The following is a 24686-nucleotide window of genomic DNA, read 5'->3' on the forward strand; positions in this document are numbered from 1 at the left end:
GAGTCAATGAGTCAATGCAATCAACTGGTTTTCCTTAGATAGAAAACTTTGTATCAATTTGACTGTATGATCTGGTTGAACTGTAAAGTGCCTTGAGATGACATGTGTTGTGAATTTGGCGCTATATAAATAAACTGAATTGAATTGAATTAACATTTCAAAACACACCTGGAGATCCAATAACTTGTTCTCTATGTGAGCCTACTGTAGCTTTAGTTCTGCCATCTCAGTACCTTTGAAATTGTTGCTTTAGCTACAAAAATGAGTCGGTGAATAACAGACCTCAGTAATGTGATGGAAATATTTGCTGGGACCTAGAATAAAACTTAGATTACAATGCAAAATCAAATATTTAGCACGGCAGCAGCTACAAAAAAGCCCAATTTTGATGAGTCAGTTGGTCTCACAATTATCTGTCGGATATCAAGGAGACTTATATGGGGCAGAGGCCATTCACAAATATACATTGATAACATGAGAACATGCGTTTTGCTACACAATGTTCTAAAGTAAGAACAGACCAAACTATTTATCAATAACTTTTAATTTCTGTTTACAGAGAATATCTCAAATGTGAAATTTTCTTAAAAGAAATTGTTTACTAAGCGATGATCTGTTTACTCAAAGCGTTTTAATCATGCTGTCATTTCAAAAAGCAGTTCACATTTAAAAATTCAAGGATTAGTAACTTTCATTGATGATCTGATGATTTCTAACTCATTTTAATGAAACAAAAATTACACGCATGCTAATGATGTGTCTCATGTCGCTGCATTTGTCTTAACATAAACTGAATGGTAGCACAGTATGATTAAAGGTCATAAAGATAAATACATTAAGAGAATGATTTATGATGATAAAATTTATACGTGATAGGGGTAAAAATGGCTTAAAGTTGGTCAATTGTTGTATGAGCTATACACAAATGCTACAGCTACAGAATATCACCTAAATTCTTGTAACAGATAAAAAGAAAGTAAGATAATTATGCTGCAGTCCCTTCAGTGTGTGCGGATGAGATCAATGTTTGCTTTAGACAAGCTGGCAGCTCATTGGGATTATCTCTTACCACAAAATCTGTGAACTGAACTAATTCTGTGCACGCATTAGTATCCCATCTGGACTCATAATAAACTTAGCTTTCATGCATTCATGCAATTTAATCCATTAGGCTTTACATATGAAACAGGTTTATTAGGCTCAGATAAATAAATATCACCAATTGGGTGTTTAAAAGGCAGATTAGTGTTTGACCTTTGGTAAAAAATATATAAATGGTTAAAGAGTGAAATCTTTACAATCACTGATTTTTATTTAAAGTCATAGGGAAGTCATATTTAAATTTCAAATCATTCTGGCTTAAACATGTATATAAATGTTTTCTTTTTAAGACCACATTGTCCCAAAACTTAGAAAATTTCCATTTAAAAAAAAATCCTGTCTTAATTTATACGTCAGCTTGTACACCTTAATTCGGCCAATCAAAATCAACAGTCATCTGTCAATGAAATTTTTTTGTTCAAAGCATCTTTATTATCATAAGACACAGCTAATATACCCAACGGTTGAAATAAGAATCATTTTTTCCTTTCCCATTGGGTTCCGTCCCAGTGTTCACGGGGATGGACGTCTGTGTCTTCGGCAGGCGTAGAGCTAACAGAACTGGCAGCGTTGCGAGGCAAGGGCTCAAACATGTACGGCTGTAAGCCTTCTACACCAAACCAAGCTTCTGCCGCCGTGGCGTTCTCTTCCACAACATCTTCCTCTAAATAAAAAATATGACAGAGGAGACTCATCCACGACCTCCGACACAAAACTCTCCTCCTCTTGCATGTTTCCGCTGTCCATAGTATTCTCTGACATTGTCGTTGCTAAGTCACCAATTTAGTAATGCTTGGTCCCATTGTAATTTTCCATTGGGAACCTACTAGCACTAAGTTGCTAACTGGTTAGCAAGATGCTTTCGAGACACCGGCCACAATCAAACTTGCTTGCGAACCTTCCGCCACAACCATCCCGCCCCCTTGATAAACGACCAATCACATTCACTTTATTCACTCATGTAAAGTCGTGCACCACTCGGGAGAATTCTGAACTGCAACCGTTGGACCAGCCACTTCCCTATGACTTTAAGGTTTTTGCTCTAAATACTGATGCAGAGGTTAAAAGTATTAAAAAGGGCACATATCAGCCATATGGTATGTTTGTGTGTGGGCTGACATGTGTCTGTGTGTTAAAGAAAGGCAGCAAGGAGAATGGCAAAGCAGTATCAGTCACTGTCGCCAAGCACTGCAGTTGCTGGCTCAGTTCCACACACACAAAGAGGCACACAGAAACAGAGGTGCAGATGCATAATTCATAGGTGTAATCAAAGGCAGACAAAAGCCTTGGTCTTTGGAGTCTACAGTATAGGCCCACCAGGAATGAGTTTATACACACACAACCACTGTATCAATTTCAGACAACAGGGCTTTTTACCAGCCAGGCTAAAACAGGGAAAAGGAGGGAAATAAAAGAAAAAGATCCTTTGTTCATGCTGTCTTTTCTCCTCACTGTCTAGAGAGCCTCTTATTTAACTTTCTCTTTTTAATTTTGAGTTTTTTAAAAAGTCATTAAAGATCAGCCAGAAGAGACAGCCTAACAGAGATACACTCCATCTCACTTCCACTTTAAATGTATCCCCTTCTCTTTTTCTTTTGCATGCTTTTCACAAATGTTTCTTTGAAAAGGAATCAAGACACAAGACTTTCATATTTTATAAAATGCCGACGAATAGCACCCTTAAGAATTTAATAAGACCCATTTAGCATTAATGTTATAAAATAAAAGAATTAAAGGTGAGCTACTTGTGGACGCTCCTTTATGGGTGGGAGATCTTGTTCTATATCTGCTGTTTTATTTTTCCTTTTGCTTTTGTCTTTCTAAGCGCAACGCCGTAAAAAGCTTAGGTCTTAAAGATTTAATCTCGGTCTAAATTCAAATCTGTGTTTCATTATTTATTTATCTCCCACAGTCTAGAAATACCACTAAGATCCATCTGTCTTCAACAACATTAGCCTCGGTGTTGTGGGTTTCTGGGAAGAGCGGTCAAACACACCAGCAGCACAAATGTTCGAAATAAGTGTGAAGGTTCATACACACCAATTTAGGAGTACTATACACTATCAGTACATGGAACTGGTAATGCACCTCTACCGAAACACCTGATAAACCCATGAATGCTGTGCTCTTATCTGCTGGGGCCAGAAACCAAAAAAAAAAAAAAAACAGTTTTTCAGGATGTTGCTACTTCTGTCTGCATTTCTGCACAATGTCTGCCTCCTTTTTTCTGTCTGTCTTCTGCAGAGCTTCAGTCTGTAGATCCTCCTCCATTATATGTCCAGTTATAGCTGATAGGCTATAAACTGCGCTGATTATGAATGATCTTTTGCTCCCTCCTTGCTTCTTATTCTGTGACCATTTATTTTTATATCCTCTAAAATGTGAGATTCCTATTGAGACACAGTCAGCAGGTTCAGGCAGTGTCTGAATCCTCATAAAAGTGTGAACTTCTTCGCAATATGAAGCATTACAGTCACAAACTTTAGAGTAGTCTGTTAATTTTTTTAACATATTAAAAAATATTTAAAGAAACCAGATATTTTCTGGTTATTTTTACATATAAAGACAAATTATTTAAGTGTAGCTTTCAGATTTCCAGATAAGTGAACACTTTCCCAGCTTGTTCTACAACTACTGCAGCAAAGTTTTGGTGAGACTACTAGCTTAGACTGGGATTTTTCCATGCAAGAATATTCAGACTGAATGCTATGGTCTGAACACTTATCCTTACATTTCGACACCTGATCTGAATTAAGTTTAGGTCTGAAAATTAACTCTGCAATGTCTACAAATGCATCTGCTTTGACATAAACCAACTTTAGCTGTATATTCAGTGTTATTACCAAGGTGAAAGATGAATTTTAATAATCTAAAGCTACATTAGAGGTGAAAATACTCGTAAAAGGAGGCTGAACATCACTGTGACACATCTGCTTTTATTGGTGCTTCATAGCTGCTGTTTATTCTGTTTGTTTGTTTGGAAACAAGTTTGATGTAGATGTATTCTCCCCATGCAGACTAGTGTGCCTTCTAGAGAAGATGGTGGAGTGCGTCACTGATGTCATCTTGCTCTGCGTTACATAACCTGCCTCTTCTCATTATGAAGCAGTAAGATGTCGTGCAGTTGCCCGGCACATCAGCACTTAAGTTTTAATTGCAGTTTGCTGGAGAGTGTTTTGTTGCAACCTCAGCCCATCGGTTTGAATACTGGACATTTGCAAGCTAAGAAAACTCCAGATGTTATTACTGTGTCGTTTTATTTCTGTAGAAAATAAAAGAATAAGGTTTAAACCCAACAGCATCAAACACCATCAGGTGCACATGTTGCAGATAGAATTAACGAAACATTTGTGCTTTACAGTGATCTTTACATTAGAAAGAAGAGACACTTTAACCTTTTAATTAATATTATGTTTTTAGAATCTCCAGTGTACTGGATAAAAATGCGCAGAGTAAATTTGACTTAGATCACATTAGCACAGACCAAATGGAGGCACATACAATGCTTTTAATCAAATCCAGACCAACAAATCTATAGAGGGAATTTTGTTCCATTGTTGGTGTAAGTAAAAATAAAAAATTTTTGTAATTATAGAAAAAAAAATGCAATCCAGAAATAAAACTTTAAAAAAGCAGGTAACTTTGCTTTTTTTTCTTTGATTTTTTCCCCTTTTTTTCATATTTTATTTCCAAATTATTATTTTTTTTCAAAAATTTTTTTAAGTTTATATTTTCATATTCATATTTTTTTAACTGTTCTTCTTATAAAAGAACCATACAAACAAACACAATTTATCAATAAAACTGTTGCTAACCACGCAGATCGATGCCCCTTCGCTTACCACACCAGAAGAAAGCACAGCTCCCCAGATGTGAAGATAAGTTTTTCTCAAAACCATCTTTTGAGTAAAATGTTTCCAAAGTTAAATTTTTGATTGCATTTTTTTTGCATTCATGTATTATGTTGTTTGAATTTCCATTTAAATAAAACAGAACTTGCAATAACAATGGGGGGAAGAAAATAACACTATACCCAGATATGCATGCATTGGTTTGTTGGAACAAGGGAAAAAACGTTCAGAAAGCCATTAAAGATGATGCTGTCAAATGCCAATGAATAATAAGAAACAGAACATGTTTTGTGCATTTCTAACACTTCTGTGCTTCATCAAAGACAAAGATGTAAAGAAAAAAAGATAAGATTGTTCTTTAACCAGTGATCATTATATGTATAAATGCAGCAAATCTCTAATAGAATGAAATGATTCCTTTAGAGTGATGAAAATGTCACTCATAGAGGAAGAGGCCAGAACATTAGAGATACATTTTATTTGGAGAACAAAGTAAGAAGGCTGAGCAGCCTGACAGCACCGTCCTGTCTATAAAGGGAAATATGGAGGCATGATGCTGTGTGAGCATTTAATACTGGTGCACATCAAAAAATCGTGTCTTTGTCATCTAAAGAGGTCCATGAACATGCTTCTAAAGTCACCACTAAAGTCAGACAATGGTGTGCAGCATGTAGAAAAAGATCCAAGCCATTTTACCCAAATCCTAAACATTTAAAGCAGTCTTGGCACATACTACAGACATGTACATTTAGGGCTGATCTTGAATAAAATGGACTATAGAATAGTCTTTACTAAAGTAAATAGAGAATGTCTAAAACCATTTCTGTCTCTATATCTCTTATAGTGTTGTGAACAAGTAGAAATGTTTTTGCTAAGAAAAAAAAAAGGTTATGTGTCACTTTGTACAGTTACTTTAAGATGCATATCAAGTCTGTGGGCTTTGTTTTTCAAAATGAGTGAAATATTTTTTTCTGGCTGAATTTGAGAGGTGAGATAAAGGCCACAGAATACAAAAATGGGAAGGTGAAGGCAAGGATGTGTGGAGGTAAATTAACCATAAGGGATGTGATATCACAGCTGCAGGGTGAAGATCACGCGGTAAAATAAATGAGGGAAGGTGCTGAAGAAGATGTGCCCTCCCTATGTTGTCTTGGGGGCTTTTGGGAAAATTGTCTCCTGTCCTATTTCAGAGTTTAGGATGACTATGGATGTGACCTCATAGATGGTAGTAGCAGCACAAGCAGGACGGCAGAGACACATCGTTTGTTTCTTTCATTCACACATCTAGTGTTGAGACGAAAGCAGTTGAACTGATGGGTTCACAATAGCCCTGTCACCACAGAGTCCAATTGATCACTTTAACACACTGACATCAATAAGCCTAACCATCTGGGGATTGGAACCTGAAACACACTTATTGTCCAGCTCCTTATTTTTGTCATAAATTATATCATTTAATTACAGTCTACTGACCCCCCCTTACAGGACTCCTTTATCCAAGAAGGGGCCAAAAATAACTGTGATAGTGCCTGGCTTCACAGCAGCAGCTGGCAGGAGAAAACACAACAGGAAATTATATATTTGGCTTAAAATAAATTTCCTGGCATGAGATAAGCTAAGGGGAATTTCTTACGTGGGATCTTGATCCCACCGTGTCACTGACCATTTTCTTTTGGTTTTCATCCTACCCCAATTCTTTGCACTGGGTGATAGAAAGTCAAAGATAACAGGCGTGAGGCACCTTTGGTCCTCAACCAATTACCTCACAGAGTATAATCCTCCCTAAACTCAAGTCTCGATCAGTCTCTCTTGCACTCTATTCTCTTGTCTCCCTGCCGCTCTCTCTCTCTCTCTCTCTCTCTCTCTTCTCCTCCCACGCCATTCCTTCCTTTTTTTCATCTATTTCCTTCACCCCACAGCTCTGTGGCTCACCAATTACAGCAGCTAGCTGAAGTCACTCCCGCGGGCAGTGGTATGCATGCAGGAGGCGTGCAGCTGACTGACAGGGCACAAAGTGTTCTCCTGAAACCGGCCTACAACCTGAGGAAGTCTGATAGCCAAGCTCCACCGGGGCTCACTGTGGCAGGCTTTACATGGCTACACATTAGCTGCACCTCACGCCAGGCGGCCTGCTGCCTGCCTGTCACTTTTCTTTCAAAGTTAACATGCATTGACAGGTGAACAAGTCAGAAAGGTGCAGGTTTTACATTTAAAGGTTTTAAACACTACAGCATGCAGTTACTGGAAGATAAAGGAGGTGAAATGACTAAAGTGAAGAATACTGTAAAGCCGAGCGCGGGTGTGCGTTGCTTGGACATTTTTCAAGATACAGTAGTTTATTTAATGTGAAGATCCTTACAGTTTCTACCCTCTTAAGTTGTTTAATGAACTGAGAATCATCCACTGGGAGATTTTACTGTTTTTAAAAGCATTACAGAATTTCCATTAGATGCTGAAGCTCCAAAGTCCAATACTATGGCATCAAATCATGTTCCTGTTCATAGAAATTTGAGCATTCACTTTCTTTATTAACAGGGATAACTGATAAACATGTGATTATTTGTATTTGCCTAACTGAATTCAGCACAAAACTTTTTAAAAAGTATTGGTGCCCTGGACCAATACTTTGTGAGGCCTGTAAATAGTGAAGTACCAAAGATACCGAAATACATCAAAAAAGAGAAGAAGACAAACAGTTTGTGCTTTTTAGTGTCACATTGGATGTGATTGCTATTGTGTGATACATTAGCTAACATGAGGTTTAACATCCTAAGACATTCTAACAGAAGCTAGTCTATTGAATGCCACCGGTTTAAAATCAAATAACAAAAGAGGACCTCTTTGACAATAAAGACCTGCATAGAAGGGACTGTTTCAAAGTCATACCCTGTGAGGCAGCGCATTAAAATTCAAACTGCACCTAAAGCATTGGACTGAATACTGATCAGCATACAGTTATGCCCCACAGCACAGTGATAAAAGTGAGTGCTTTCATGTCGATATTCATACTCATGTCTTAGATTAAAACTCTCAAAAAGAAAGCATAACATATGTCAATAGGGAGAGAAACTAGTGAATGAAATGAATGTCTATGGGCAGATATGGAGATTCAATAATGTAACCATATTCTTATTCTGTACATTATGCTTTGCAGTAAGTAAATCGCATATGAATGCAATATTTAGGGGGAAATATTATGAATAAATGGCTAAAATGGAATGCAGCAATGAGGATTGTTTTTTTGTAACTGAACAGAGGGCCTCGGTACCATTTATCATTGACCACATTTGAGAATCATATTAAAAATAAAATATCAACCAACCATAAAACTGCATCCTAACAACAAAACAAATATACATTTAGCTATAAATGCTTGACATGAAATAATGCAGTTTTATGCAAAGGAGACACACCTCAAAAAAATACAGGAGGAAATCCAACCTTTTACTTGCTTGAATAATGTATATTGAATAATAATAACCCTTCCATTTCTTCTCTCCCCTAAAGTAACATGCACTCACTCCACTGTGTAGAACCAATGTTATGTGTGCAGTTTCACACATGAATTATCTATAAGTACATTATGAATTCAAACTCCTACTATTTGAAACACCACATTGATAGTGCACTTTACTTTCAAGATGGCTACAATCCAGCCACTTGTTCCCAAGTTGAGATTAATTGGCCGCAGCTCCTCTGCTGCTTTACGGCGCAGTTAATCGGGTGTGAGCCAAACACACACATGCACTTGCACCGCCACTTACATACACACTTGCTCGTATGCATGTGCCAAACCAACAAGTAGCCCCAGAGCTTCTGTTGAGTCAGCTCCTCAAGAATATGTAGCTCTTTGGCTTATCCGATTGGAGTCAGTCCTCGGAGACGAAGGGCAGGATAGCCAAGTGACACCGTGCAGCCAGAGTGAGACAGCAAAAGCTGTGACTGTCGCCACCTCACCACTTCACAAGAAGGATCGATAAAGTGCATTAAAATAGTTCTTATCAAATCATCCTCAGTGGCTTGCTTTTTTTGGTTAAATGCAGCTCTTGCTGTGAAATAGGTTTTTCATCGACATTTTTCTTTACAATCAAGGTTAAAGTGCCTTTTTTTAACCTTTTCTTATGTTATGTTAAAATCTAAAGCATGAACCTAAGACCAACATAAAATAATGCACAATATGAATGCTAAAGGAATTTCTAAAACACTTTTAAAATCGCAGAAGTTGAAAATGAATATGTTTTTTGTTTTTTTATCTTACACTGACTAGAGAAACTGCAGATGTTCCAAACTAAGGATGGATAATATATTTACAGGATTATTGAGTCATGCACACTATAAAACTTAAATCCTGTGTGGAAGTGTTAAAGAAAAGAAACTATAGCTATAAAACCAAACAGTTTTTAACTTTGATAAAAATCAAACAAAAATAACTCTGCGCGTCCTTTTAAACACAGTACTGACTAGATTACAACTGGTAATTAGAACTCATTAGGCACTGATTGGACGATGAAAGCTAAAAACGGGCAATTCTGAAAGAAACTCATAGGTTGAAAAATCCATCCATCCATTTTCTGTCACACTTATCCCAACAGGGGTCGCGAGGGGTGCTGGTGCCCATCTCCAGCTGTCTACAGGGCAACACAGAGACAAACAGGAAAAGCAACCATTCATGCACACACTCACACCTAAGGAGAATTTAGAGAAACCAATTAACCTAATAGTCATTTTTTTGGATGGTGGATACCCAGAGAGAACCCAAGCATGTACAGGGAGAACATGCAAACACCATGCAAAAGACACCAGGCCGGGAATCGAACCCAGAAGCTTCTTTGTGCCTTGCATAGTCCATAGTCTTAGATCACCACTCTGGTTTTAAAATGATTTTTATTAGATATAAGAAACTAGAATCAATCAAAAGCAGGGAATACACATTGTAAGTACTGCGTCCTTAATCTACTGAAAGTGTTGCAGCATAAACATGTCACCTTGTTTATTGAGGGTTTGGTCAAATGAAAAAGCCTGCTGGTGTTCAGCCAAATTCAATGAAGGTGACTTTACAGTATTTGTTGGTAACAACAGAAAGGGCATCAAATAAAATCAACTCAAAGGTGTTTAGGTACATAAGTGGAATATTTTAAAGTTATCAGTCATCCTGCATTTGGGTTGACTATGATAAAATATGACTAAAAGGACTCAGATATGAATAAGCTGTTAAAACCTAGACAACACATCAAGAGAAGAATTACACCCTCTATGGAAGAATTTATGGGATTATTAAAAGGGTACAAAAACAAGAATAACTTTATTCATAGCCGTGGATAAAATTGATAGAGGCTATGCAAATAATTTTTAAACATGCTGACTTACCAGTTTAAATGTTTAAAACTAAAACGTTCAGTATACATAATTTACAGAGACATTATTTTTAGTCTTTAGTGAAAAATATCTTTACAATAGCCTTTTTATTTGATCCTTTGCGACTGAAATATTGATTAGAAGAGTGACACGTTAGTAGTTCAGCATTGATGCATCTGTAAGCCTGTGGCCAATTTTCCCTAAAAGCACTGTCGGTCAGAAATCCCCACGTTGTTTCTGCAGATGTATCATTAACTGTGTCCTCACTTAATATTTTCAAACTTGCTAACAATTGAAGCGTAGTAGTTCAAGATGAATTTTGTGGATCCTCAGAAGCGACTTATAGCCAGCTCAACTCAGACAAATAAGAAAAGTAAAAAAAAAAAAACAAGCCGAAGAGTGCTGCAGTTCTGTGTTTTGGCCACAGGTGGCAGTATGATTAGAAAACTAAGCCCCTTTAATATTGCCTCAACATTAAATTCTAGAAAAACTTATTTATTTGTTTACAATTTTTTATGAAATATAAAAGAGATATTTTAATGCTTAGTCTAATTTAATATTAAGCTACTTAGAAGATAATATAATATATAAATAAAGGATTAAAAGGCACATGAAATACAGAAACAGTATAAAAGAGAAAAATTCTTTCATTTGGTTGATGGCATGACAGTAAGCCCAGTATAAGCCTGTGTGCACTAAGCACCAACTATTAAAAAAATATCAGATGTGAAACTTAAAGTATGATGATGGATTTCCACGGACAGAAAGACACACAGTGAGTGGTGAAGTTCTGCATTTCAACTATAAAAGAGGCTTTAATAGCTAGAGCCATTGTTGTACAGATCCCATCAGACAGGAAATGGATAAGCTGCTTTACTGATGGGGTCAGTGCAAAACTATTTCCAGAATTGTCAAAAAAATGAATTAATCCATTATTCCTTTGAGGATGAGATTTGAATTATAAAGGTAGAGGTAAATGATAAAAATGAGTAGTTGCCTTTGTGACTTTTTGATACAGGGTGTGCATGTTAACAATTGTTCTTTTGGTTCTTTAAGAGCTGCTCTGTTTCCACTGTTAAACCTTTACAAAAACTCATTCACAAATATGAATGTCTTTCATTGAAGCAGCCTAAGAGATATATAATTTGTGAAGCTTTTCCATGTTAGCCAACAATGAGAGTTATATTGTAGGTCATAAGTAGAAGCGCTTTAGGCTTAACTGCTGGTTTAATCAGGGGAATTCGAAATGCTTTAATGCTTTACAAGCATGTTAGTCATTTTGACATACAGCTAACCACTCCCCTTTAAATCTCGTTGATCTTTTTTTACTTTTTTGCATATAAATTAAATCACTGTTGTGAAGGGGACAGCTCTCAATACAAAGAATTATGTTTCCATCAGGAACTCACTGGAACTGATAAAGAAATTTTGATTTGGACTTGATAAAGCAAACTTACAATTTATAGCATGTTGCAAATGACACCTTCAAAATTCATCCGTCTGTCCGTCCATCCATCCATCTTTTACCATTTACGGATGTGATTCATGGATGATAGAAGCTGTCTGCAAAATAACAGAGTAATCCTCATGCTCTTTGCGGGACACTTTACTTTCCCTTCTACCAGCTATGTTTATTTTAACCTTCAGGTCAAAGTGAGCTGAACCTTAAATGTTGCAGGAGCTTTTACATTTTACAGTGTGGCTCCACTCTCCCTCTGCGGCTTCCCACTTTATCTGTTCACTCTCACACCATCTATCTGTCTCTTCTTCCATCTTTTTATCTGCACTCTTACTTTTACCCCTTTCACTGAACTGCTACCTTTTTAATTATTTCGCTTCTCTGCTGTTTTCAACCACAATCCTTCAACGCTGCCCTATTTTCTCTGTGCCCTCTGTCTGAGTGGCCCTACATTCGGTTGTCTCCACACAACGGCGTGCCGTCTGTTAGCCCTGCTCCGACATCATAGCTGCAGCATTCTGGCTAAAAATAACCCGGTCTCACAGTGTTCAGTCCAAGACGAGACCGAGAGCCAGAGGGAGAGCAATCTGCTGTCTTCCTCAAGTTATGCTTGAAGGTGCAAATGAGACAGTTGACACCGTGCAACCTTCACAACCAAGACCTTTGCTGTTTATGGTGATCAAATTGCTTTAATCATTTTTTGTGATTTTCTAATTTTTTTGTTGTCCTCAGCATCCATGGTGCTTTTTTAAAGGTTTGATTAATAGAAGCAATCGGTATTGTCTTATTTTCCATTTAACAAGAAGAAGTCTGGTTCATATGGGTCAAAACTGAAATCATCAGCTTGGACGCCTGCTTTAGTGATTGAGTTTTTATAAATGACAGTTTAAGAAAATACATAAGCTATCATATGCTAGCTAGCAATCCAAATGCACTGTTATATATTAATTGCAGCCTGGCTCTGGAGAGTTTGTTTACAAGTACTTCATTCTCCTCAGTTGCCACATAAACTATTTTGAAAACGCTATTTGTTATTAAAATTTCTCTAAATAATTTTTCCTATTTTTCTCTCATTTTTTTTGTATTTGAGCTCTCTAGCTTCCACACGATGTCCATTCAGTAATAAAAATTGAAATAAGCTTATTGGAATACATCCCGATAGAATACACTTATTTCCAGTACTTTCTATTTTTTTCTTCTGCATTCATTCTCAGAAAAAATACTTAAATTGCGCACTTATTTGGACTGTAAGCGGGATGTTCTTAAACAAATTTCGATTCATTTTAATTCTGCAAACAGAATCCTTTACATTAAATTCAACGCCTGCGCTTTCACTGGCATTTTTTTGGCTATACTTTTCTGTGTGATAGTCCAAGAGAGAAGCTAGAAAGACAGATGAACTTGCACCTTGACGAAAGTTCATTCTTCCACTCTTGTACCTTAAAACCCTCAGCTTATCTCCACAGGTTCATGCACCATAAGAACAGAACAGAAAATGGGCTCAGATTCAACATGGTTTGATCTCATGATCCATTTTGATGGTTTAGTCTGTGGAAATTCAGTTTGTATTTTTTCCGTTCTCCATAGAGAAGCTGACATTTGCTCTTATGGTATCGTTAAATGACACAAGAAGTTCAGCATTTTACATAAACTGTCTTAATCCTTCCAAGTGGGATAGTCAGATATCATACCAGAATTATGCTGATGTTGGTTAAAGACTCCAAAAAGCAAGTGGTCCCTTTGAAAGATGCTAAAACACATTTTTAAATTGTGTGGATAAAAAAAAAATTTACAACCCAGACAATTTGAAATTGTTCATGTTGTAATTTTATTCCTCAGAATACAGTTAAACGTAAACTGATTTTACATTACATGATTTAAACTTCTATTGGTAAAGTGTATTATATTGAAATGTTTATAACTTAAGATATTTGTAAAATAATTTGAAATACCATCTTACAGTGGTAATCTTCTCAACCATAGGAGCACACTTACGAACATAGACTGCTATGGCTGCCTGACATAACAAACCCACCCATGTTTCACACCACAGATATAGGAATTAATAAATATGCTTTTAGAGTCATTATGTTTTTTTAATTGCTGCTGATAAATAATTTTTGTCTATTTAAATTAAGAGTGTAATAAAAAGGTTCAGTGACCATTTGATGAAAAGAAGTCTTGGTTCTACATCAATTCAATTCAGATTATATATAGCGTCAATTCACAACACATGTCATCTCAAGGCACTTTACAGTTGTACCAGATCATACAGTCAAATTGATTCAAAGTTAGCTAAGGAAAACCAGTTGATTGCATCGACTCATTGACTCGATGGCAATCCCTCACACTATGCATGCTTGTAGCGACAGTGGAGTGGAAAAACTCCCTTCTTCATCACATGTAAAGTCCTGACTGCTGGGATGAACTGCAGTCTGTCAGTGCCGAACATGAGCAACGTGCTACTAAAAAAGATTTCACAAAATTTTGCTAATAAATATGGATTTTAAAACGTAATTACACATAGATGATTTCAAAGTATTTAGGTTATTTGTATTAATGTGACATCCATCAGAAACTAAACTGATCTCATATTTAGGTGACATCCAAGTCATATGAGTCCAACTCAGTGACATAACTAAGGTAGTGTCAGAGTTAGAGCCCAATTACAGAGTAAATAAAGCCTGTTTATCAAATTAAAATAATAGCTGCTGTTGTAAAGGGAACAACTGAAATGAGGTGATTTGTTTACTAATGCTGCAAAAGTTATGTTATCATGGTCCGATGCATGACATCAGTGATATTGTCAATTATATCATGGAAATCAAAGAGGTTTGCAGACAGACAGTTGCAGAAACTTTCATCACATTGTTTTAAAACTTTTTTTAGTTAAATTTTTTTTTGGGTTGTTCAAAGACCCGGCTTGGTCTGGGCAAGGGAACTTGTGGACAGATGCTTGTACATGGAGCCTTGATGCCTTAAGCTTGCTGTCACCCGAAATAACATCACTCTGCCTCTTTGTCTCTGGGTTTTGTTGACAAGGAAGCTGGAAAGAATTCCTTATGATGTTTCAGTGGTGCTTGTTTTCCTTTCAGAGATGGTTTAAAAACATCTTAGTGTTTCTTGAACCTGATTGAGATCTTCTGGTCTTGGACATATGGGATATATAGCATTGCACATATTGCGATTGCACAGTCCATTAGCTTTCATTCTGTTTCTTCCCCCCTCTGACAGAGATGACAAGCCTCCCGTCCTTTCTTGGCTAACATCCTGTACTTAAAGCCTCGTGTGTGTCTCTCTTCACCTAATCAGAAATAGAAAGATCTTTTTAAAAAGTCTGTGCTTTTGAAAGTGACTTTGTACCCAAAAGGGGCTTAATGTAAGTCAGAAAAACCTCCCCCTGCAGGTTTGTCCTTTATGTGCCTGTTTTATTTCAGTGCAGCCCTAAAACATATCTGTGTCTTGTTTCTTTCAGGTGACAGTAATCCCAAAGAGAGCAGCCCCTTCATCAACAGCAGTGAAGCTGCAGCTGAAAAGAGTCAACAATATGACGGCAAGAACATGGCCTTGTTTGAGGTAAAATCTCATCTGCACAGGCCCGCTCTCATGTACATGGAGAAGGTTTATACACATGTTCAGCACTGAAAGTTGGACACAGGGTCTAACGGATCTAACCGTAGGGCCCGGACATTGATTAATGAAGGTAGTTATTGTTAGAAGGGCATGTAGGAGCTGTGTATTAATGCAACCATCTTTTACACAGTGACAGGAGAGACCTTATAACTTTTCCCAATCTAATAGGAAACGTGCTGTGTTCATTTTGTTTTTGCTTGAACTTTTACAAATTTGGAGATAACTCATTAAAAAACTAGAGTCAGTGGTTTTCAATTCAATTCAGTTTATTTATATTGTACCAATTCACAACACATGTCATCTCAAGGTTTTTCACTGCAAAAACAATCCAGAAATAAGTAAAAAATGGCTTAAATTAAGTATATTTAGCCTTAATTTGAGCAGGTAAATAAGATGATTTGCCAATGGAATGAGTATTTTCACTCTTAAAATAAGATAGTTAGATAATATTTACTTGAAATAAGACGATAAAATATTTTTTTCTTATTTTAAAAGGAAATTGTCTTGTTCCATTGGCAAAGTGTCTTACTTATCTCCTCAAATCAAGGAAAAACACACTTATTTTAAGAAAAAATAACTTATTGAGATTTATATTTTTTGCAGTATACACTCAAAGTTTTCCATTTACGGAAAAGCAGTTGATTGCATCAACTCATTGAGTTGAAGGCAATCCCTCACACTAAGCATGCTTGTAGCGACAATGGAGAGGAAAAACTCCCTTTTAACAGGAAGAAACCTCCAGCAGAACCAGGCTCAGTGTGAGTGGCTATCTGCCAACGTCGACTGGGGTTATTCTGGAGATTATCCAAAATTTAACACACTGCTAACTGATTATATCCATTCGTCATTGTCTCTTCAGGAGGAAATGGACACCAGGCCCATGGTGTCGTCCCTTCTCAGCAGCCTGGCCAACTACTCCAACCTTCCCCAAGGCTGCAAGGAGCACGAGGAGGCTGAGAACAACGAGGCAGAATTAGCGCGCAAGAAACCCGTCAAGGTACTCAACATAAGTGCAAACTTGAAGTCCAGATGTTCTGAAAATGTCACAATTTCAGTGAGAACATCAGATGCAATAAGCTTTTATGTTGAGAAACACCAGAAAGTCATTAGGTCTTCAGTAGTGAATCTTTTGTTTACATGTAAAAATCAACTCTCCAAAAATCACCTTTTCCCTTCATATTAAAACCAACAGATGTTTTTTTTTTACTTTAAAAATACATTTCAAGTGAACGTTTTTAAGCTACTGTACCTTGAACCGCTAATTAGGGACATAAATCAAGCAAAAGAGACAAGGTCAGCCAAGACCTGTGATGCACTTGCCATATGTGGTTGGATGGTTGCAGTTCAAGCTGGTTCTGCTTTTCTTACAGGTGTCAAGTAAAAAAGAACAAATACTTCATTACCTTACTTAAGTAGAAATTTTGGCTGTCTTCACTTTAATGGAGTAATTAATTTTTTAGACAAATCTTCCATTTCTACTCTACTTGCAGTTGTTTTGCAATTATCTTTACTTTCTACTGATTACATTTAAAAAAAGTAGGCTTGTTAGTTTTGTTTCATTTAAGCAAATTTTCCTTATGCCTTCTGGCATTTAAAAAATAAATAAAGCATAAAAATGATTTTATTCAGACAATTTCTTTGTCCGGAACTTGTTTTTTTTACCACATACCAAAACTAATAGTTTTTTTAAGATTATGCAAAGTTTAATTTGACCCTGTTGCCATTAGTTATAGTAACTAAGTAAGTATAAGGACGTTTTCATTCAGAATAGTAGGAAATTGTTCATTTAATAAGGTAGTGCGGTAACCAGTATAACGTTTAAAGCATCTGTCCTTAACATTTTTTTCATGCACTACTTTTAGTTTTGTACTGTAAGTAGTTTTAAAAATGGTACTTTACACTTTTACTTAGGTAAAAAGCTTAGTTGATACTCTAATTTCTTCTGTTTTAAAACAGATGGCGTTACAAAAAGTATTTCTACTTGAGTAATAAACATAAATGCTTTTGACAGCTCTGGCTTTTGTAGGTACGTCTGCATTGTCAGATGCCAATGCATATTTTTGTCCATTGTCCATCATGCGGATTGTGTGGAAATGGGATTCGCCTGGAAAACACATGGCACTGGGGTGTAATATTGGAAGAAGACAGACTTTGGAGGCAGTGCGTGGCTTTGGGCAATATTCAGCTTGGAGGCTTAGTGTGTTGCCATCCATGTGGATGTTACCCTAACATATTGCTCCTACTTGAGCATTGTAAAGACCCTGTACAATGTTGTAGTAGAATCTCAGTCAATAACAAGTATTTAAATAGAAGATAACTGTTATTTCTTTGGCTGTCTTAGAAGTTTTTGCTTTCCCTCCGACCGTTTCCATTTTTTAATAAAGGGTTTGGAATATTTTTTTTTTCTGGATTTAAATCCAATCAAGTATCTGTGGGTTTTTTGGGGTGAAACCATTCAGATATTACACCGGCTCAATCTCGCAGGGTTTACAGTTTGCAAACCCTGCGAGATGTTTGCACATCAACACATCGCTAGACGTCCAATTAGATCCATGCCTCAACATGTCAAAGGGACCCAGTTTGGAATATTTTGATGCAAAATGAGGACACTGTTGTTAATTGACTTTGTAATTAGGAAGAGCAAAAGACATAAGATGGCGCTACTTGTCAAATTAACATTAAACTGGCCAGGAAATGGTATTTTCCCAATATACTGTATACTGTCCTGATTATTTACCTCCAGTAGCTCCTGATTTCTTGTCCTTTTTAATTGGTGTACTAAGACCACAATCAGAGCTGGTAAAGGCTATATGACTGTGGATTAGACAAAAAAAGCAGCCTTCATCCATTGCTCTGGTGTTGAGTTTGGGCATTCATTGACTGTAGTGACTTTAGATGTTGTCATGTCGATATTTTTGTCAACTAATGTATTGAAAACATTTGTTGTTTGCTTTAGTGAATATTCTGATAAAGGAAGATAAGAGAATTTCACAAATTCATGTCAACTGTTTTAACCTCAGATGCATATTTAAATACCAGCTTGCTGTTGCAAATTATTTTCTCTCCAATTTATCAATAAAGTAAATTGTTTCTGCAGTGAGCAGCAATGAAGCATAGACTAATGATGCTGTTAGCTGCAATACAGATAATAAAATTGTAATGATAGTTTAAGCTGTCTGCAGGCCAGGCTTTTGTTATGAAAAATCATTCCTTATGAAATCAATTACTCAAATCTGCTTACACCAATCTTCATCTCTGTTCAATATGAGCTTGCATACTTCAATACATCATTTTTCTAGGGATTTAAATTGAAGTAATGTTATTTATTATGCAATCAATAAATAAAATTACCACATCATTCGGAAAGGGCTGTTACCATACTCTTATGTTTTTTGCCTAAACTGTCATTATGAGTTGCTAAACAAAGATTAGATTACCAAATATGTTCTTAATTTAAATTGTAAATAGTATATATACATATATATAAATTTATAAAACACACTTTTTGGAGATCTAGTAGAAGTTAATAGGTATTGTTTTGTGTTTATATTAAAAACTCCGTTTTGTGATATGGTGTGCTAAAATGTGAATAACTAATAATTATTCTAATATATTAGTAACTAATTATTACTAATATTAATCGCTGTCCTTCCTTGATATGTTTTGCTTTTGGAGGTTGAGGTGTCACTACTGTGGCGTTTGCTTTATTTTATTTTACCTTAAAGTTGATTGGCGCTGATGCATCATCAATCTCATGGGAAACTTTTTCTGTTTTGAATTGCAGAAATTATGAAATATAACAATGGAGATAATGAAGAATATATAAATGATAAAACAAACTGGCAAATAGTGACTTTTAGAGGTTTCTTCCTTTAGTCAACCTGTGTTAAAGCACTGAAAGGACACTGCAGTGACAGCTTGACAGCTCCTTCATGACCTTTGACCCATCTGTCATTCCAGGTGTCCAATCAGCTGGAGATTCTCTTTTACCTTTTCCTTTTGCCCACATTTTTTCTGTCACTTTCCCATTTTTCTCTGTTCCCTTGTTCTGGTTTGCTTCAACACAGCTGTGCATTTGCTTTTCCATCTAGGTCACCACACTTAGTATCAGATACTCTTTCCAGATAAGTCAAGCAGATATCTTAAAGCAGTGATATCATTTCCACAGATTACAGAACTAAATTTTACTGGAATAAAAAGGAGATTTCTGGTGATTTTAGCAATGTGTTATCAGTGGATGCAGTTTTTTTTTTTGTTTTTTTTTTACTGTAGCCACATTATTTAATTATGTTTTAATTGCCCTAACACCTGAGCTGTATTGTCGTCTCATGTATTCACGCGTTTACACCGATTGCTACCAAGACACATTTCCGCTGGGACATGAGGAGGAAAGATTATTCTGGTATGAGCAGTATTTATTGAAATGGGAAAAAGATTCCCAGTGTTGGAGCCAAATGCTTGATTTATGATTGAATATTCTATTATTTCTTTATTTGTCTGATTTGGTATGACATATATGAACGTGAAATATTTGAAGTATGAGTTGACTTAATTATGAAATTATGAAATAATTGCTGTGTGTTGCATTGCTGCAGTGCATAATTTACGCTGCTTCTTGCCTCCGCCCCTATATTATAGACAGGTGACTGCAGCACCTGGAATATATTGCAGTTGGCTATTGGCGCCGGTTGAATTCTTGGATTTAGCCATACATCTTTTGACTGCTATTTATTATTGTTGCTTTTTTGAGTGGCATAAAAAGGAAAGAAATTAGCCAATATGATCCGCCTGACACGTCATAGTACGGTAAGAAATTCTAAGTTTGTCTTTTGGACAATAAAGCTTCTTGATCAAGAGGAAAGAAAGTTTGTTGGATTGCATGTTTAATTTAAAAACATTTGACTGCACTGAAGTGAGTCAAACTTGGATGCTTCTGAACCAAGAGCGATGTGCATCTTTATTGGAAGGATTTGGGTAAAACCCAGTTTAATCCCTGTAATAATTCTAAAAATGCATTATTTAGTTAATGAATATAATGCATATAGTCCGCACTCTTACACTCCCTTTAATGTTTAATTCAGCCCTTTAGAATAAATATCCAACTTACACCTTAAAAATAGAATTTAATTAAAACGTTAACTGCATCATTGACATAATGTAACAGTTTAAAGCCTGAAATGAAATACTTTGTATACAAACTAATCAAAAACATTACCTTGAAAACATTACCTAGAAGTGACTCACTTTTTTGACAGAATACATTTCTCAGGCTGAATATCTCACTAGGGAGAAGTAAAATGTGTTCATATATGTCTACAGTTAGTCTAAAGTTTTAATCGTATAAATATTTGCTTATATAGATAAATATTTGAGAACATAATATAGTAATAAGTGTCTGTAGTGAATATGGTGCTCCAACTTACGGTAAATGATTTGTTTCAATTGGCAACAAGTAACTGAATCAAGTCAAGTTCAAGTTCTTACGTTTATAAGTCAAAAATTTAAATAAATGAAGTTGGGCAAACATAATTCAATTACTTGTTACCAAATGAAAGAAGTAATTTAAACTGGAGAAGCATTTTCTTTTTAGCGTCCAATAGAAGGCTCTAATTCATTAAGTGTCTTTATTCGAATTAGCTAAATCTCCCATTACATGATTCATTGGTCTCTCCAACCATCCAAACATTTCTGCATCAATTTAAACAATACTTTTAAAAAGAATTAGGAGGAACAGTTCTTCTTTGAATTATTTCCAGGTTACATGGCTGATGCCTAGTGCACTATAAGCCTTTTTAAATTCAATTCTTGGCTTTGAAATGCTTCTTTCAAAAGATTATGGTTGTGTAATGGTGACCACTTGTATAAAAAAAAATGCAGTTTAGATGAACAATCCTTCAAGTCATTTGTACGTCTATTTTTTTTTTTTTATATATGCTTCTGAGCTAGAACTAGTAGACGGTTATAGTGTAAACATTTAGCAGCAACACAGCACTTCATTCTTATGCTGTATTACCGCTTCATCCTGAATCCAGGGTGCACTTGTCCAGCTCCCCTTAGCTCAGGTTGCACTGTCAGTAGCTCTAATCTCCCCCCTGTCACCCCAGCCCCTTCAACGCATTAATTAGTCTGCATTTTGCACCGAGCTGCTGCTTCTCCCATCAGCAGCGCATTCCAGAGGCAATCTCTCCATCGCCACAAGAGGCTTTTCATTAAGGCAGCCCGAGGCACTTTATCACTCACACAGCGACTCCTCTCGTTCTCCTCCGTCACCTTCCCTTATTCTAACTCACTCGGCTTCCTTTAGCCAATTTTTTCCATCTCCTTCATCATTGCACCCTGGAGTCAGTGAGGCAGAGGGAGGCCGAGGTCACACAGGTCATAATTGATTCTCATTTCGTATAGGATATGGGTTTATGAGAAATGACGTAACGTTGCAAATGGTTGGAGCAAAGCAACAATCGAGGGGACAGAATGATCTTGCATATTTCTTAATAAAACAAAATATCATATGGAAAACTATATAATATAAATATATTTAGGTGCGATTTAGTTTTCTGCTGTTGTTTAAAGTACAGTAAAATGTATGAAAACATGAGTAACCTCATCATAAACATCTCTTTATACAATATTCTGCTTAAAAAATAATTCTTTTTTCTGTTTTGCCAATAAAGTAATGTCCCTTTGAGCTACAGTATATTTTGTTGGGTTATACCCACAAAGCTCGGTTACTTTTATAGGCTGGATTTTATTCATTTATTCACTTTTATTAAGATAAAAATCTGACATGTACATCAAGCATTTGCTTGCTTTGTAAGGGATTCACAGCTGGCCTGTAGGGACAACTCAGTAACCCACCAAATTTAAAAATTAAACAAAATGGAGAGCCATGATTCTAGTCAAATGTATTAGTTATTATTCTTACATAAAGGATCTAAATATTTTATTCACCCCTTAATTATACATAGAAACTGTTCATTTCAGTGCAGTTGAAGCACAGATGGTGAAATCCCCATGTGAAATGTAAATGGTGCAACGGATGTGGAGTTTGTTCCATTTGATGCATGGATTAAACAGTGACTAAAACCATGTATTTTTCTACCTGCAATTCTGCTTCATTTGTCAGTAATCTATAAAACAACTTGGACTCTTGCTGCGTCTCATTTGTAACATGAATTACATAAAAACAGATGTCATTTCCACAGCTCTATCTCCATAGTTCAAACAAATAGCGTTTATGTTATGAACTTTTATAAAGAGGTTTGCTTCATGTATTGGGCTGGAGAATGAAGCATCATTAGTCACTTGGAATCTTGAAACGAGAACTTTTAGTCTTTTATTTGCTGTACATGTCAACAGAACTTGCCACTGAAGTAGTCTGGCTAATGAGAGGAAAATCTTTACCTTTAGAAATGCCAAGATTTCATAGTTGGCCTTTTAGCTTTTATTTTGTAAATTGAATGTGGGTATCAACTTTTAGTTTAGTGTGAAGAAGATTTACTATATACAAACACTCTCTGTTTATTATGTCATTCAACAGTGAGCAAAATCATGACCTTTATTTTTTAGTATATTAACCTAGGCGGCCATGAGTAGTTAAAAAAGACAAACACATCCTTACATGGATGGGTTATGCAGCCTAGAATCATTGGGACATTTCTCCGTATGCTTTTCATCTTAACCTTTTACAGTCTAATTTTTCCTCCTCTAAATGTTTCTTTTCTGGGTGTTTTATGATCCCACTTTCAGCTCTGCCCTCCGACTCTCCCCTCACATCCTGCCCCTCTCATTAAACCATTGTACCAGACTGGTATTCCCATCAGTAGCCTTCTCAAGGATAAATCCAGTTCTTGTCAGTTTGGGTTATTTATTGTAGAGGTACTAAATTTAATTCCATAGCCTCAACAGCCCACTGCTTCAGCCCAAAGGTTTTGTTCTGCAAAATTTTCTTCCTTCACCTGGTTTCATATATTTTTATTATTTTGTAGACTTATTATTTTTTGTTAAATGCACTCTTTAATTGTTTGGTTCATATGTATAAAGTGTGTATAGTCTAACCCCTGTACTAATAGACAATACCCTCTCCTACACTCCTTTTATGTTCAATTCAGCTCTTTGTACCATCAACTTTAGCTTCATAAATAGGATTTTGATTAAACTATTTTTCACATCAATGACAAAGAGTTTAACACTTTTCAACATGCTTCTTTGTGGTCTTTCCAACCATTCAAACATGTTTGCCTACCTTTATACAAACAGTTTAACATTAATTAGCACTGTCCTGGAACAGACAGTGGAAGTGTTGTTTGTAAAAGATTTGAAAAAGAAAAATAAAAAAACTGGTTTTTCACTTTTTCCGCAAGTTTTAGAAATTGCATACATCATCCATTGGAGTTTATCATTATCAACATAGAGTAAGACATTTCTATCCTGGTCATGTTTTATGACAATCTGAATAACATCACATCGGCCCTTGATTAAAACTTAAGTTTGAAAGATAACATATTTATCTAGAATATCCTTTTTTTGGCCTAACTTAAAGGCAGACTCTCTTAATGACATTAATTGATTTATGCTGTATTTATTTGTTGAAGAAATCCATTAACCTCTCAGACTCACCTATAATCTGTTCAGTCATCCCTGAAATTCAAAGCTGGGTGCAGTGGCACAATGAGTGGATCAATAAACAAAGAAACCTTCAGTCGATGATGCCAGTAAAACATTAAGAAATGTGAAAACTTTGTATTTGGAGTATTTTAGAAACAGGTGTGTTTGACTTTTGCTGTAGTTCTGATTGACAGGAGCAAAAAGTGTTTCAATGTTTTATAGAAAACACTTGTCTTTTTAATATCTGCACAAACACAGCCCCACCCAACCACAGATTGACTGTTTTATCCACAGCTGGTCATGAAGGCAGATGTTAGCTGGCCTCTCTTCATGCTGTCTGTTTAATAATTCAACACACCTGAGCAGAAACACATTTGCCCTATCAGCTCCTGTTTGGCCAGCAGAGCGTGGAGATGGCGTTACAAGCTCCCGGTCTGCCTCCCTCTCGCTCTTTACCCCCCACACCTTATCCGACCGCTCTCGCTTCACTTCACGCCTCGATTTCTGCCAGAAATGACAGTAATGAAACAGTAAATGTGCTTCCCTCCCTCACTGCTCAAAAGGAGAAACAAACAAAATCATGTTGCCTATTCTTTGATGAATTATTAAATTGGTAAATTAAACATCAAATGGAACAATTCTAATCTGGAATAGATGAAAAAAGCATCAAACGAGGTCACTCA

The 24686-nt window shown here is 36.2% G+C and overlaps 1 protein-coding gene across 3 annotated transcripts in view; it reads left to right on the forward strand.

The window, feature by feature from the left end:
- slc12a5a (solute carrier family 12 member 5a) overlaps positions 1 to 24686 on the forward strand; it is a 215841-nt gene that overhangs the window by 131443 nt on the left and 59712 nt on the right. For all 3 annotated transcript variants that reach the window (XM_038270252.1, XM_038270253.1, XM_038270254.1), the window contains exons 2-3: positions 15242 to 15342; positions 16259 to 16396. In XM_038270252.1, the coding sequence (XP_038126180.1) occupies positions 15242 to 15342; positions 16259 to 16396 (239 nt within the window). The remainder of the gene's footprint in view (positions 1 to 15241; positions 15343 to 16258; positions 16397 to 24686) is intronic.

The sequence above is a fragment of the Cyprinodon tularosa genome, unplaced genomic scaffold (assembly GCF_016077235.1).
Source record: "Cyprinodon tularosa strain WSP-4 unplaced genomic scaffold, ASM1607723v1 ctg759, whole genome shotgun sequence".
Taxonomy (NCBI): Eukaryota; Metazoa; Chordata; class Actinopteri; order Cyprinodontiformes; family Cyprinodontidae; genus Cyprinodon; species Cyprinodon tularosa.